Raw genomic sequence first — 17,742 nt, forward strand, 5'->3', positions numbered from 1 at the left:
CAGCCAGATTGTATCCTTTGGCCGGACTGTTGGACTATGAAGATACAAGATTGAAGACTTCGTCCCGTGTCCGGATGGGACTCTCCTTGGCGTGGAAGGCAAGCTTGGCAATACGGGTATGTAGATCTCCTTCCTTGTAACCGACTCTGTGTAACCCTAGCCCCCTCCGATGTCTATATAAACCGGAGAGTTTTAGTCCGTACGACAACAGACAATCATACCATAGGCTAGCTTCTAGGGTTTAGCCTCTTCGATCTCGTGGTAGATCAACTCTTGTACTACTCATACTATCAAGAACAATCAAGCAGGACGTAGAGTTTTACCTCCATCAAGAGGGCCCGAACCTGGGTAAACATCATGTCCCCTGCCTCCTGTTACCATCCGCCTAGACGCATAGTTCGGGACCCCCTACCAGAGATTCGCCGGTTTTAACACCGACACTTCCAATTCAAGCTTTTCTTCATAAGATTGCATTAAAGCATCAACGATATGTTTAGTAAAAGCTTTATTTTGACTATAAGCATGCGGAGAATTTAGCACGGATTGCAACAAGGAAATACAATCTATCAAAGAGCAATTATCATAATTAAATTCCTTGAAATCCAAGATAGTGGGTTCATTGCTATGTAAAGTTTGGACCTCTCCAATCCCACTTTTATCAATTTTTGCATCAAGATCTAAAAACTCTGAATCATTGGGACGCCTTCTAACTAAAGTTGACTCATCTCCAGTCTCATCATTATCAAGATTCATATTGCAAAACAAATATTTAATAGGGGACACATCAATAACTTTTAGATCTTCATCATTATTATCATGGAAACTAGAAGAACACGCTTTCACAAAGCAATTTTTTTAGCATGCATCCTAGCGGTTCTTTCTTTGCACTCATCAATGGAAATTCTCATAGATTTGAGAGACTCATTGATATCATGCTTAGGTGGCATAGATCTAAGTTTCAAAGAATCAACATCAAGAGAAATTCTATCCACGTTCCTAGCCAACTCATCAATCTTAGACAATTTTTCTTCAATCAAAGCATTGAAACTCTTTTACGAACTAATAAATTCTTTAATATTAGATTCAAAATCAGAGGGCATCTTATTATAATTTCCATAAGAATTGTTGTAGGAATTACCATAATTATTAGAGGAATTACTAGGAAACGGCCTAGGATTAAAATTACCTCTATACGCATTATTACCAAAATTGTTCCTACCAACAAAATTCACATCCATAGATTCATTATTATTCTCAATCGAAGTAGACAAAGGAATATCATTAGGATCAGAAGGGACACTCTTATTAGCAAACAATTTCATAAGCTCATCCATCTTTCCACTCAAAACATTGATTTCTTCTATAGCATGCACCTTTTTATTAGTAGATCTTTCAGTATGCCATTGAGGATAATTAACCATAATATTATCTAGGAGTTTAGTAGCTTCTCCTAAAGTGATTTCCATAAAAGTGCCTCCCATGGCCGAATCTAAAATATTACTAGAAGCAAAGTTCAATCCGGCATAAATTTTTTGTATAATCATCCAAAGATTCAAACCATGTGTAGGGCAATTACGTATCATTAATTTCATCCTCTCCCAAGCTTGTGCAACATGTTCATGATCATGTTGCTTAAAATTCATAATATTGTTTCTAAGAGTGATGATCTTAGCGGGAGGAAAATACTTAGTGATAAAAGCATCTTTGCACTTATTCCATGAATGGATACTATTTTTAGGCAAAGACGAAAACCAAGTTTTAGCACGATCTCTAAGAGAAAACGGGAATAGCTTCAGTTTAACAATATCACTATCCACATCTTTCTTCTTTTGCATATCACATAAATCAACAAAGTTGTTTAGATGGGTAGCGGCATCTTCACTAGGAAGGCCGGAAAACAGATCTTTCATGACAAGATTTAGCAAAGCAGCATTAATTTCACAAGATTCGGCATCAGTAAGAGGAGCAATCGGAGTGCTAATAAAATCATTATTGTTGGTATTGGAAAAAACACACAATTTACTATTATCTTGAGCCATCGTGACAAGCAAGCAATCCAACACACAAGCAAACAAGAAACAAGCAAAAAAGAGACGAACTAGAAAAGAGAAGGGGAACGGAAAAAGACGGCGAATAAAACGGCAAGGGTGAAGTGGGGGAGAGGAAAACGAGAGGCAAATGGCAAATAATGTAATGCGAGGGATAAGAGTTTGTGATGGGTACTTGGTATGTCTTGATTTGTGCGTAGACTCCCCGGCAACGGCGCCAGAAATCCTTCTTGCTACCTCTTGAGCACTGCATTGGTTTTCCCTTGAAGAGGAAAGGGTGATGTAGCAAAGTAGCGTAAGTATTTCCCTTAGTTTTTGAGAACCAAGGTATCAATCCAGTAGGAGGCCACACGCAAGTCCCTCGTACCTACACAAACAAATAAGAACCTCGCAACCAACACGGTGAAGGGGTTGCCAATCCCTTCACGGTCACTTACGAGAGTGAGATCTGATAGAGATGATAAGATAATATTTTTGGTATTTTTATGATAAAGATTAAAAGTAAAGGTTAAAAAATAAAATATATTGAAAACTTATATGATAAAAGATAGACCCGGGGGCCATAGGTTTCACTAGTGGCTTCTCTCAGTCGTGATGCCTATCTTGTTTCTGATGCAAGGCCACGAGAAGCTCTCGGTCATTGAGCACACGAGATTGCTTCCAAGGCCTTTGAGCAATGGTGCTTTCAGTGGCTTCAGTAGCTGCATGACGAGGTGTACGTGTATTGCCAGCCAGAGGATAGACGCGAGTAGCAGCAAGAACTCCTTCAATTGGTTGCGTGAAGCTTTGGCGATCAACATTATGAAGATAAAGTGGCTCCTTGGCAAGCTCAGGGTAGATGGCTTCGACACACATATCAACCTCAGGCAAGAAGATAAGATGGTTGCATGCAGAGGGCTGATAGTTGACAGAAGAGTGAAGCTTGATTAAGCGCATCACCCATGGAGCATAAAACTTCAGGCCAAAGAGATCAATTCCTGATGCAGCAAGTTTCCTGATGAAGAAATCTTGAGCATTGAAGCTGATGCCATTAAGAATATAGAACACCAATGTATTCATCGTGCCTTCAAGCTTGGCTGCAGGAGAATGTCCTTTGACGGGCCATAGAGTTCGTCTAACAATGTGATAAATGGTTCGTGGCAGATACTCAGGGTCGTCAACAAAGAATTCCTTAGGATATTCAGCGTCTTATGGCAGTGGCTTCATCATGCTGAGCATCTGACTCATGTTTGGCTCAGGCTTCTGAAAGATGCTCTCCAATGCATTCCTATGTAGATGACAACCAGGTTCATAGTATTCACCTGGAGTGGGTAGGGAAGTAAGCTCGATGATATCTTGAGCTTTGGCTTGATGGTGCACATCACCTGTCATCCACTCAAGGACCCAAGTCTTCGGATCCCTGTTGAAGCCACGAATGTGAAGAGTAGCATAGAACTGCAGCAGAAGCTCTTCATTCCAATGCTCTTTGACAAACTGCAGAAGGCTGCTACCTCTTGAGCACTGTGTTGATTTTCCCCAGAAGAGGAAAGGGTGATGCAGCAAAGTAGTGTAAGTATTTCCCTCAGTTTTTGAGAACCAAGGTATCAATCAAGTAGGAGGCCACACGCAAGTCCCTCGTACCTACACAAACAAATAAGAACCTCGCAACCAACGCGATAAAGGGGTTGTCAATCCCTTCACGGTCACTTACGAGAGTGAGATCTGATAGAGATGATAAGATAATATTTTTGATATTTTTATGATAAAGATTAAAAGCAAAGATTGCAAAATAAAATAGATTGAAAACTTATATGATAAAAGATAGACCCGGGGGCCATAGGTTTCACTAGTGGCTTCTCTCAAGATAGCATACGTATTACGATGGGTGAACAAATTACTGTCGAGCAATTGATAGAAAAGCGAATAATTATGATAATATCTAGGCATGATCATGTATATAGGCATCACGTCAGTGACAAGTAGACCGACTCCTGCCTGCATCTACTACTATTACTCCACACATCGACTGCTATCCAGCATGCATCTAGAGTATTAAGTTCATAAGAACAGAGTAACGCATTAGGTAAGATGACATGATGTAGAGGGATAAACTCAAGCAATATGATATAAACCCCATATTTTTATCCTCGATGGCAACAATACAATATGTGTCATTTCCCTTTCTGTCACTGGGATCGAGCACCGCAAGATTGAACCCAAAGCTAAGCAGTTCTCCCATTGCAAGAAAGATCAATCTAGTAGGCCAAACTAATAATTCGAGGAGACTTGCAAAGATAACCAATCATACATAAAAGATTTCAGAGAAGAATCAAATATTGTTCATAGATAGACTTGATCATGAACCCACAATTCATCGAATCTCAACAAACACACCGCAAAAGAGTTACATCAAATAGATCTCCAAGAAGATCGAGGAGAACTTTGTATTGAGATTCAAAGAGAGAGAAGAAGCCGTCTAGCTAATAACTATGGACCTGAAGGTCTGAAGTAAACTACTCACACATCATCGGAGGGGCCATGGAGTTGATGTAGAGGCCCTCCGTGATCGATGCCCCCTCCGGCGGAGCTCCGAAAAAGGCCCCAAGATGGGATCTCTTGGGTACAGAAGGTTGCGGCGATGGAAATAGGGTTTCATGGTGCTCCTGCATGTTTTCAGGGTATATGAGTATATATAGGAGGAAGAAGTAGGTCGGTTGAGCCACGAGGGGGGAGGGCGCCCCCAGGGGGGTAGGCGCGCCCCCCTACCTCGTGGACTCCTCGTTGATTGCTTGACGTCCACTCCAAGTCCCCTGGATCACGTTTGTTCCAAAAATAACTCTCCCGAAGGTTTCATTCCGTTTGGATTCATTTGATATTCCTTTTCTGCGAAACACTGAAATAGGCAAAAAAATAGCAATTGACTGGGCCTTGGGTTAGTAGGTTAGTCCCAAAAATAATATAAAAGTGTAAAATAAAGGCCATTAACATCCAAAACAGATAACATAATAGCATGGAACAATCAAAAATTATAGATACGTTGGAGACGTATCAAAGGCCAACATCTCTGAAATAGTCTAAGGCTTCTTCCAAACAAGGCAGTCCAGCAATGGCTTCACAATCCCGGCGCATGTGAGGAAAGATCCGCTCTTGATTGTATAAGACACATGAGTAATAACTGCGTTGCGGGAAGCTCTAGAAGCGATCAGATGAGATCTTTGGCTTCGAGTATGGGTTCTTGGCACTGTCGAAGAATGTGTTGTGTGCCCTGAAGCTGTTGACACTGAACGAGCCTGGTGATGATGCAGCACCAGGAAATCTTGGTAGTCCGGGCTTTGGCTTCTGGACCTGAGGCCTATGCTCCACATGGTATTCATATTGTGGTCCGAGAGCAGTGGGAGGAACCATGATTGGCCATTTCATAGTGACCAGTTGTCCATGATCGAAGGCTTGTTCAATTGTGTGAGGCCTAGGAGACGGAACAGTGTCTTCAGGATCCACATGGGCTTCGGGTTGCACACTAGCTTCTAGTGCAACATTAGCTTCAGGCACCACATTGTCGTCAGCCATGACAACGTCATTGGCTTCAGCAGTGTTGGTTGTGGCCGCCTTAATGTTGTCAACCTCCTCTTCAGTAGCAGGAGGGTCGGTCACTGACACATTCTCCTCGAGAACAGCTTTTTGAGTAACAGGGGGTGTGTCAACTCTCTCTTCTTCTTGTCTTGATTCTTGATTATCTTCGGCTGATGCAGCCGGATTGTCTTTAGCAACTTTGGCTTCAGACTCAGAGACATTCACAGTAGGAGTGGCTTCATGAAACACTTCATGTGCGACTGAGCTTTGTTGCACTTCTCCTTCTGGAATGCTCGACATGGTGACCAGAGGCCTAGGGCATTTGCAAAGCCTACGGAATGCGGGCGACGCCTCTAGTGATGGAGTGGTCTGCACCATGTAGTCGTCGTCAAGTACCGGAGTGGTGACTTGAGGGGTTGGAATTCTTGGGGTTTCATCTTGAATGGGGGTGTCTTGTTGGGGGTGATCAACCCATGATGCATCCTGAGCAATTGGCGTCAAAGGACGACCAATGCTGATGAGTTTGTTGTTCGTGAGAACAGGCGATGATACCGGTTGGTTCTCAATCTGAGGAAGGACTTCATCATCTTCTATATTGTCTTCATGACCAATGTCTTCAGTTGTGATGGGGTTAACAACTAGTACTTCTTCGTCTTCAGGAGCCTCTGTGGTAGGAGGCTCATGAACTACAAGTTGACGCTCTTGGTTTGGGGAGGCAGGACGAGCAACTGAGATGGGCTCAACAACAAGTGGCTCTATGGCAGCAACACGCTCTTTCCGCGAAGACTTTGTCTTCGGATTCTTGGTTGATGGAGCACCATCAGAGGCATCCTTGTGCTTGCGCTTCCTGGCATCAGCTTCAGCTGCCCTGGTTTTCTTCAGCTCTGAAGCTGCTGAGGGGGCCTTAGGCTTCGAGCCTGTCATGCCGGCAGGAAAGACAATGCTAGGTGCATCCTGCCTTGGTGCTTTAGTGTGTGCTGCAGCAGACTTCTTCTTCTGTTTGGCAGCCATCCTTGGATCGATGCTAGGATGCCCCAGTGCCTTGTGCTTTTCGGCCTCAATGTGCGCTTGAACACACTTCTCTGTGAAGTATTTCATCCGCTCTCTTGAGCCTTTGGCTTCCTCGCGTTTCTAGTGAAACTGCTCCTTGAGGTTATGCAACATCTGCTTGAAGTTTTGAACAATAGCAACGCTGAGCTTTTCCATGTGCTTCTTGAACTGAGCCTTCTAAAAATCAATTTTGTTCTTCAGCTCGACGATCTTCTGAGCCAAGGCCAACTCATTTGCAATGGCTCCGTGGAAGGTGACGCTGATGTCCACTGGCAGCTGAAGATCATTGATGCTGATGCTCTGGTTGTTGAACCACTCATCAATGAAGCTGTTCAGAATTTCCACATCAAAGAGACGCAGATCGTTGAAGATCTCCGCCTCTTGCTTGCTCTTGATCAACATCTCAAGAGCATCATCACCAAAGTCTTCGTTGCTTGATAGATCAATGGTTTCATCTTTGTTCCTCAGAACGGCAGCTGGAGTCAGTTCATGCCCAGAAATCTTCATGGGCTTCTTCTTGGGCTTCTCCTTCGTCTTGGAGACACGAGAAAGATCTTCCGACTGCACACTGGGTTCAGGAGGTGCAGTGGCCAATGGATTCGCATGCAAAACTTTCAGTGTTGTAGAGGGCTTTGAAGCCTTTGATTTTTTCTGCTTCTGCTTCGGTGGGGCTGGCGCATCTTCAGAATCTGCGTCGCCAGCTGAGTGATCCATCGTAGCCCCCTGGAAAGCAATGTGAGTGATGAGACCTTCGAGGTTGTAGAAGGGGCCGATCTCATTTGGATTGGCATCACGTGTGCCATCAGCCCGTGGAGCAGATGGACCAGGGTTGAAGTCGAGGCCAAACTGTTTCTTGTTCTTCTTGGCAGACTCTTTGGCAAAATGAAAGTTGCGTTTGAAGAGATTGTCATCGCGACACCATAGCAAACTATATGGTTCGGCATCTTTAGGTTGTGGTCCTCGGACCATGCACGGATAGAAGCCTTGAGCAATAGCTTCGGGCTTGGACTTGGGCTGCAGACCTCTGTATATAATATCTCCCCATGGTCGCTTGATGGCGTTCTTTTCAGCATACTCAATGGTCACAAAACTTATTTGAACCATTCCTTTGCCCAGTATCTTCGAATCCATTGGATTCGCGTCTTGCACTCACCATAGATTTCTTCGGGATCTGACTTGTACAGTTCAAAGAGATCTGGTGGCAGGTCCTTGGCTGTATCCCCATGGCGCTGCCTGCCGCCCTTTCTAGATGATTTCTCAGTGGCCATAGTATTCAAGCTGAAAGGCTTCAAAACTGTGGATGGCTTCCATCTGCTGGTCAAACACGAACTGGCTTCAGGAGAATTGATGTGTCGCTGTAAGAATTCTGCAAATGAATGCAGACTATGAGAACCAAGGGATTCTCCCATGGACATGTACCTGTGACAGCATTATAGGTGCGAGGGAAGGGGAAGAGGTCATATGCATTGTTAGAAATTTTTGAACATAAATCAGTTCAAAGACATTGACATCATAGTGCGAAGACATTCACTTATTTGATGAGAGTTGGTTCCAGATTTTTATGAATCCAAGAATAAGTACAAGTGAGAAATCTAACTATTAGTGAAGCATAAGTGAACATACTTGGCATGATATGAGATGCAAAACAAGATAAATCTAGATTTGTAAGCTTAGAAACCACTTCTGGTTGAAGTGGATGGATTTGACGAATCAAACAGGGCAGTAAAAGTGAGATTTAATTACCACACGAAGAACTGCTAGACGAAGTTGAGGGGGGAGGCCGAGCAGTTCAATCTCATGTGCCCTAACTTGGATACGGAAGACACCTACGATGGTGGCGGAGAGGACGAGGCCCGCGGCCGGCGCGAAGACGGCATCGAAGATGTCGCAGCAGCTAAGCGCTTCGTCTTCGGCATTGTCACGAGCTAGCGGAGGCGCTAGGATTTTGGTGCGAGGAGAGAAGGTGGAAGACGAGATAATGACCGCGGTGAGGTGTGTATTTATAGGGACAGGGATGGCACAACGTTATTATGCAGGTGCCCCTAGTGGTTCACATCTGAAGGACACGTGGCATGCATGCAACATATTGGAAGTTGTTCCATGTTCCACGCACGCCTGGATTGTCGGGTGGTCGTTCACGCTTCTCCGGTTTTCAGGCAATAAGGATATAGCATTAAAACATATTCAATTTTTTGTCTTTGTGCTTCTACTGACAAGGACTCGGAGAAGACAATTGAGAGTTTCAGTAGAATGCATATGATTTGGATAGATAGAATCTGAGGTAGAATCATAGAGGGGGTCAGGGTCTGATCACATTCACTTAGGTCAAAACATTCAAACATGAAGTCATAGCTATAAGTGAATGTTGTAGAGGACAGAACACCAATATATGCATATACCAATATGATACCAAATCAAAATTCTGAAGATAAACATGAAGTCGAATCAATGTTGAAGACAAACCAAATGCGAAGACTTTGCAAATGTTACATCTAATGAAACACCCTAAGCAAGAGTTTGGTGGTGGCATTACCCACCGTATAGGAAGTATTAGACCCAGACACGGCGCACAATTATCGTGGAGCTCCGAAGTAAAATTCCGCATTAATGTATTCAAATTTAGAGTGTATGTCTTCATTATTTGAAGATATACATTACATTGTGTGTTGCACATCTAAGTCATCACATGCATAAGCGTTAGGATGTGTATCCAATTACATGACATTCGAGGATTCTAAGATATTTATCTCACACCGCAACTTGCAAAACCTTTTCTCATCCAAGGGCTTTGTGAAGACATCTGCCAATTGCTCTTCAGTGTTGACGTGAATGATATCAATATCTTCCTTCATGACATGATCTCTGAGAAAGTGATGACGGATCTGAATGTGCTTTGTCTTTGAATGCTGAACTGGGTTGTTGGCAATCTTGATGGCGCTTTCATTGTCGCAGTAGAGTGGCACATGCTTCAGATGGATGCCATGGTCCCTGAGAGTTTGCTTCATCCACAGAAGCTGAGCGCAGCAAGACCCAGCAACAATGTATTCAAATTCAGCAGTGGAGAGAGACACACAGTTCTGCTTCTTTGAAGACCAACAGACAAGAGATCGTCCAAGAAAGTGACATGTGCCTGATGTAGACTTGCGATCAACCTTGTCACCAGCATAATCAGCATCTAAGAATCCGAGTAGATCAAACTCTGAGCCCTTTGGATACCATAATCCTAGTGTTCGGGTGTAAGCCAAATATCGAAGAATTCGCTTCACAGCTAAGTGATGCGACTCCTTTGGTGCCGCATGGAATCGGGCACACATGCAAACGCTAAGCATGATATCTAGCCTAGATGCACATAAATAGAGTAAAGAACCAATCATGGAGTGGTATACCTTCTGATCGAACTCTTTACCATTGTCGTCGGGGCCCAGATGAATTTTGGTTGGCATTGGCGTCGTGTATCCCTTGCAATCTTGCATTCCAAACTTCTTCAGGCAATCTTTGAGGTATTTCTCTTGAGATATGAAGATGCCGTTGCTTTGCTGACGGATTTGAAGACCAAGGAAGACCTTCAGCTCACCCATCATTGACATGTGATATTGCTCTTGCATCACGTGTCTAAACTCATCACTGTATCTTTTGTCAGTGCAGCCGAAGATAATGTCATCCACATAGATCTGGCACACAAACAGTTCACCATCGTATGTCTTCGTGAAGAGAGTGGGATCCAGGGAACCAAGTTTGAAGCCTTTGCTCTTCAGGAAGTCTTTGAGTGTGTCATACCAAGCACGAGGGGCTTGTTTGAGGCCATACAGTGCCTTGTTGAGCTTGTAAACCATATCAGGATGTCTTGGATCTTGAAAGCCAGGTGGCTGTGCAACATACACTTCTTCTTCAATCTCGCCATTGATAAAGGCACTCTTCACATCCATCTGATACAGAAGGATGTTGTGGTGGTTGGCATAGGCTAGCAGAATGTGAATGGCTTCAAGACTAGCCACTGGAGCAAATGTTTCATCGAAGTCAATCCCTTCAACTTGAGTGTATCCTTGAGCAACGAGACGAGCCTTGTTTCTGACAAATTTACCATGCTCATCTTGTTTGTTGCGATAGATCCATTTTGTGCCTATGATATTGTGCTTATGAGGATCAGGACGCTTGACCAGTTCCCATACATTGTTCAGCTCAAATTGTTGAAGCTGTTCTTTCATAGCTTGAATCCATTCAGGTTCCATGAAGGCTTCAGCCACTTTCTTGGGTTCAGATATGGATACAAATGCAAAGTGCCCACAGAAATTTGCTAGTTGTGTTGCTCTTAATCGAGTAAGGGTGTGTTTGGTTGAGGAACCAACTGTCACGGAATGGAATGGTTCCATTCCAGAGGAATGGGTCTATTTCGTTCCTGTGTTTGGTAGGTGCAAAAAAGTAGAACGGGTTGGTTCCGTTCCAGTGTTTGGTTTGGAAGAATGGAATGAAAACAGAATAACAAAAATTCAAAAATTCGGCAGCATTTCATTTGTATTTTCAAGAAAAACAACATAACAATATATATTGACATAGAACTCAATTTTCAGCAATGAAGTAGCAAGTTCATTTGGCACATCCAGAAGCAATCAGCCAAAGCAAAGTGCACTACAACCATACACCATTACATGTCTTTAACATAAAAATAACCATAGCAAAGTGCACTACAGCCATACAGGTTCACATACCCAATACCCAAAAGCAACCCAATGGCACTATAGCCATACATGTCAAGTTCACATACTTGAGAACCATACAACCATATCGAATTTAGAAGTTTTTCTTCACATACCTACTCACCCAAATAGATTTGTTGGTTTCAGAGAGTTTCATGAAGGCTCTTGCGGTCTTGGGGTTGTCAACAAGATGAGCATAGTAGTGGGCAAGGTGCTCTTCATCAAATTCTTTCAAATTGGAGACTACATCTGAAAGATCATCGGGTATATCATCATCATCTCCACCAGATTTCACAAGAGCTTCAGCAACAAGTTTAAACCCATCTTTGAGAATGGCACCTAGTGGATCCTCTAGAACTTTCACCACCTTGGCCTTCTTTTTTGGTGGTCCTTTGGGGTGAGCAGACTCACCAACTTGTGGTGACATGTTGATCTCACCATTCACCTCACCATTCTCCTCATCATCAACATCAATAGAGAGGAGATCATTTCCAGACCTTGCATTCATCCCCTTAGCCCCGGTTGTTCCAAAAATGGTCGCCATGGCATGGTAGTGCTCAATTGGGTTATTCAAGAAGGGAGCATCAGGTTTGTGGGTCTACAAAAAATTCGCAAGTCATTAGCATAATGAAGGCAAAAAATGGGATGCTATTGTTCATAATATAAGAAGCTCACCATGCAATAACCTGCATAGTGTTCTTTGCTGAGCCTAATTGTGCAAGTATCTTCATCCCATAGAGCTCCACTTAAATTCTTCAAATTGACAACCCTGACCCAAATCTTCCTCCACTTCTTGAGATGGTTTCTAACTTGATCGGATGTGATAGCTAGCTTGAATTGCTCGTTCAGAACAGCAGCACATTGTTTGAGATGTGTCTCCCTGAATCCACTAGAAGTTCTCTTCCCTTTAGCAACAAGGTCATCCAAAAAAACCTAGCATAGTGTTGGTCACGGAAGATGTCCATACAATGACCCCACTTTTTCTGGAGTTCCCACTTGTAGCGGTAACTTCAACATTGTCCATTTCTGTCCAGCCATAAAAAATTTGCAAAAAATGGATTAAAGCATCTAAATTTATAAGTTACAATCTTCCCAGCCATGAAAATGTTGCAAAAACTAGGATGAAATCAGCACAAACACATGATTTAAAACATATAAAAGTCACAATCTGCCCAACCATCAAAATGTTGCAATAAAATGGATGAAATCAGCACAAACACATGATTTAAACATATAGAAGATACAATCTGCCCAGCCATCAAAATGTTGCAATAAAAGGGATGAAATCATCAAAAATATATGGTTTTACATAATAAATACCACAATATGTCCTGTCATCAAATAAATGCAAAGGTAGTTGCATAAACATTACAAATACATATTGCGGCGCACTCATAAATTTGCATACATGAGTTGCCTATCTTCCCACATTTGGGCAGCAATTTGTAGCCTATGGTCTACCAAGGCCCTATTATCACTTAATGGTTGCCTTGATGTTCGAATTGGTTGGGTGGTCCATGTCACTTCTGGTATAATGAATTCATCGATCCCTTGTGATAGTGCATAATTATGAAGAACACAACACACTATAACAATGTCGACTTGGACTGGGAAAGTGAAGAATGGTTTGGCATCATCTAAAATTTTGAAATGCCTCTTGAGAGATCCAACAGCCCTGTCTACCGTCACCCGTAGAGATGAGTGCCTAAGGTTGAATAGCTCCTTATCATTTTGGACTGGATTGTTTCCCCACTCATTCAAATGATACCTCACGCCACGAAAAGGTGGTAAGAACCCAGGCTTGGCTCCATAACCGGCATCAACTAGGTAGTACTTTCCTAAAAAAGTAAAAACAAATATTCGTTACAACGGTTTCTTAAGGCAGTAACATATGGACAAATTCTATCTAGGTCAACTTCTTACCAGGTGGTACTTGTAAGCCTCTCTCACGAGTTAATGCATCAGCTAAAACGATCGCGTCGTGTGCGGACCCTTCCCAACCAGCCAACACATATGTGAACCGGAGGTCAAAGTCTACTGCTGCCATCACATTTTGAGTGGTAAAGGCCTTCCTACCACGAAAAGAAGGTTCCACATCTTTGGTAACACCTGCTCGCACATGTGTACCATCGATAGCTCCAATACAATCCTATATAGTGACCAGTATTAAATGGCATATCATATAGCCTAGATAGATAAGGAATAGTTTTTGAAATTACCTTAAAATATGGGTCAAATTGATGATTTCCTGCAATTTTTTCAGGGGTTTCCAATGATGGCGGCTTAATATAATCATTACGAAGCTCGCCTATGGCATGAAGAACCTTTCTAAAATAGATGCTGGTTGTGCCGTATGATCTAGCAAAATTGGCTGAAATAACCCTATTTCGAAGGTTATGCCCAATTGTATGCAAAAACATTGCCAATTGTTGCTCCACACTAAGATGTGGACTGTCTTCTAGCAATTTGCGATCCCTCAATATGCTGCACAAGCGAAAGAATGCAGCTCTTTCAAACCTTAGCATGTTTTTGCATAACACATCGCTTTGCCAAATTTTTTGGTTTAGATAATCAAATCTGATTCGATCTCTTTCATGCATTGGGCCATAGGTAATACGTGGTCTCCTCTTCCTTATTATAGCCCGAACAATGACTGCCATTGCAGCTAGTGCAACAAAATAGCGGCTCCCCTAGCCATCCTTTTTCTTTTGTTCATCTTGCTTACCATCTACAAGTAATGCATAGTATCAAAAATATGGCTAGCAATGACTTGTAAACATGGATCTGCTTGTACGAAGCAGCACATATTGAAATAAAAATTGGGTAACCATGGATCTGCGTACTACACAGAAGCACATATATATGAAACAAATTGAGGAGGAACATGGCACACAGGAAATAAAATCTGCCCAAAAATGAACATATACAAAGATGTGCAAAGGGGTAGTGGAAATTGCACCTTGCCTCCGTTGCTAGCTGCTGATTCAGACCTTCTGCAGCACCTCCGATCGCCCCTACGTGGTAGCCGCCCCTCTGCTTCGTCGCTGCTCCTAGGATCTGGACCATGGCCGATCTGCTTCGTCGTTGCTGCTTGCTAGGTTGCCGCCATGGTGCAGATGCGCACCATCACAGAGGAGACGACGGGGGGAAGGTGAAGCTGGGCTGGGGAGGGATGGACAAGGCAGATCGAGAGGAGGGAGAAGCGGGAGGGTGGCGGCGCTAGTCCAGGAGCAGCGAGAGAGGGGGAGATGCGGGAGCAGTGAGAGGAAAGTGATAGGGTTACGGGAGGGGCTCGTTCCCTGTCGTCCGGCCGATTTCGAGGTATGCCTCAATTCGGCATAATGAGTGAATATTCCCTTTCTTGGGACGAGTGGGTTCTGAATCGTTCGACTAACTAAACGCGAGAATGGGCCGTGGGAATGGGTCGGACCCATGACGTTCTACCCGATGACAACAACCAAACACACCCTAAGGGGACCTGGTGCATTGATGCTGTCAATTATCTTCTCAATCTGTACTTCATTTGCAACACGAGGATGAACTGGACGAAGATTTTGCCCTTGCTGATCATCGTCTTCCTCTTCAGCATTGGCTTCAGGCTGAGTAGAGTTTTCAGGTTGATTTGGTGCAGAAATGATAAGTTCCTCTTCAGCCTGTCCCTCTGAAGGTATGATTTCTCCAGTACCCATAAGCTTGATGGATTCACTCGATGATACTTCATCTAGCACATTTGGTAGGTTCTCTCTTTGCGAGCCGTTAGTTTCATCGAACCGCACATCCATAGTTTCAACCACTTTATAGTGAAAGAGGTTGAAGACTCTGTAGAAGTGTGAATCCTTTCCGTAACCAAGCATAAAACCTTCATGTGCTTTCGGTGCAAATTTCGAAGTGTGATGCGGATCTTTGATCCAGCACCTAGCACCAAATACTCTGAAGTAGCTTACGTTTGGCTTCTTACTAGTCAGAAGCTCATATGATGTCTTCTTTAGAAGCTTGTGAAGATAAACACGGTTGATGACATGGCATGCAATATCAATAGCTTCAGGCCAGAACTTCCTTGGAGTCTTGTACTCATCAAGCATCGTCCGAGCCATCTCAATGAGTGTTCTGTTCTTGCATTCCATGATGCCATTCTGCTGAGGTGTGTATGGAGCTGAGAACTCATGAGTGATGCCCAATGTATCAAGATAAGTGTCGAGGCCGGTGTTCTTGAACTCTGTGTTGTTTCACTTCTAATGTGCTTGATCTTGATGCCATAGTTCGCCATGGCATGATTGGAAAATCATCTGAAGACATCCTGCACTTCAATCTTGTAGAGAATTATATGCACCCAGGTATACCTAGAGTAATCATCAACAATGATGAACCCATAGAGACAAGCAGTGGTAGTAAGTGTGGAGTAATGAGTAGGGCCGAATAGGTCCATGCGAAACAGCTCGAAAGGACGTGATGTCATCATGATTGTCTTCGAAGGATGCTTGGCCCTAGTCATCTTCCCGGCTTCGTAGGCACCACACAGATGATCCTTTTTGAACTTGACGCCCTCGATGCCTACGACATGCTTCATCTTCACGAGAGTGTACAAGTTCCTCATGCCATCATGCCCTAGCCTCCAATGCCAGAGCTAGCACTCTAAAGCTTTTGCTAGAAGACATACGGCCAATTGTGGTCCAGTTGAGAAATCTACCACGTACATATCGCCTTTTCGGTACCCTTCAAAGACTAGAGACTTGTCAGATTCTATTAGAACAAGGCAACGATATTTTCCAAATATCACAATCATGTTCAAGTCACAAAGCATTGAGACGGACATTAAGTTGAAACCAAGGGATTCAACAAGCATCACTTTATCCATGTGCTGATCCTTTGAGATTGCAACTCTACCTAGACCCAATACCTTGCTTTTGCCAGTGTCAGCAAATGTGATGTGACTCTTGTCAGATGGACGTAAGGTTGAGTCCATGAGAAGACTCCGATCGCCAGTCATGTGGTTAGTGCATCCACTGTTAATAATCCATTCAGAAGCAGCTGGTGTCATACCCTACAGTGCAGTTAGGGGGATAGGCTTCACGAAGGGTATTGTGAAGCATAAACATTTGAGGAGCAAGTGGATTATGAAAGCTCAGATCCAGGTTAGGACTGATAGGATGGTTGGCAAGTGACTTAGGAACGAAATACATAGTAAGACCATTTGGGCATTTTATCTTGCGCCCCACAAGATGTTTTAGGTCCCCAGCGATAGCATCTGACGCCTTTGATTTCCGGCTGGAGACCCTTCCCTGCAAAAGAGAGTTAAGTTTTCTTAACCACCCACATTTTCAGGGATGGCTTCCAAGCAATGAGTCTAAGTGCAGCATCTGAGAACTTTGGCTTTGGAGCCCTAGAAAATAGTCTTGCAGGAGGTGAATAATACTCATAAGAATAGGAAGAATAGTTCTTGGTCTTATGAACATGTCGGTTTGATGAAACACGCTCATATTCATAGGCCTGAGTATGGTTACCCTGCAAAACATTAGTGTTAGGGTGACTCTGGTGAGTCCTCTGTCTGTATGAAGCCTTTGGACCATATGAAGCCTTTGGTCTGGGGTTTGTCTTCTTCCTAGGTGGTGTCATGATGACATTCACCTGAAGATTTCCAAGAAAACTCTTGGGCACCCAAATCTTCTTCAAAGGTGGTCCATTCCTGCAGTTAGTACCAATATATGTGGCAAACACTTCACCATTCTGATTCTTAAACAGTTTATAGTTTGGATCAAAGGATTCATCAATGATAATCGGGTTATCACAAGTGAAGCCAGATAAGGTAGACGAATCCACTAAAGGTCCCTTTGCAGCAACCCATGTGGTTTTGGGGTACCGCTCAGGCTTCCAGTAAGAACCATCAACATTCATTTTCCTCTTGAACCCAACACCCTCTTTCCTAGGGTTTCGGTTCAGAATCTGTTTCTTGAGGACATCACATAGTGTTTGATGCCCTTTGAGACTTTTGTACATTCCTGTCTCAAGAAATGTCTTCAACCTGGCATTCTCATCAACAATAGTAGTGGAATCCTCAGCAGAGGGGTTAGTTACCACATCAGCAGCTGAAGATATTGCAACAGTAGTAGCAGTAGAACATCCAGCAATAGAAGTAGCGTTATCATGCTCAAGGAATTTTAGACATGGTGGTTCAAATCCTTCCTGAGCGGAACTGATCTGTTGAGTGCGAAGTGATTCGTTCTCCTTTTGAAGATTTTCATGATCCGATCTCAAGTCCTCAAGCTCTTGCTTCCTTTGAAGATAATCATAGCAGAGCTTTTCATGAGTAGTTGAGATCGTTTCATGACGACTTTCAAGTTCTTCGTACTTAACATGAAGATTTTTAATGTCTTCAATTAAGGACTGAGTTTGAGTCATTTCCG

General features: G+C 43.2%; 1 protein-coding gene across 1 annotated transcript; it reads right to left on the reverse strand.

Annotated features, from left to right (window-relative positions):
• Positions 1-11,361: 11,361 nt before the first annotated feature.
• On the reverse strand, positions 11,362-12,359 carry LOC123148274 (uncharacterized). Its single transcript, XM_044567679.1, has 2 exons — positions 12,017-12,359; positions 11,362-11,939 (listed from the first exon to the last, which is right to left on the reverse strand). The coding sequence occupies exons 1-2, from the start codon at positions 12,017-12,019 to the stop codon at positions 11,436-11,438; spliced, it is 507 nt and encodes a 168-aa protein (XP_044423614.1). The 5' UTR covers positions 12,020-12,359; the 3' UTR covers positions 11,362-11,435.
• Between the last annotated feature and the right edge of the window lie 5,383 nt (positions 12,360-17,742).

The sequence above is a fragment of the Triticum aestivum genome, chromosome 1A, assembly GCF_018294505.1.
Source record: "Triticum aestivum cultivar Chinese Spring chromosome 1A, IWGSC CS RefSeq v2.1, whole genome shotgun sequence".
NCBI lineage: Eukaryota > Viridiplantae > Streptophyta > Magnoliopsida > Poales > Poaceae > Triticum > Triticum aestivum.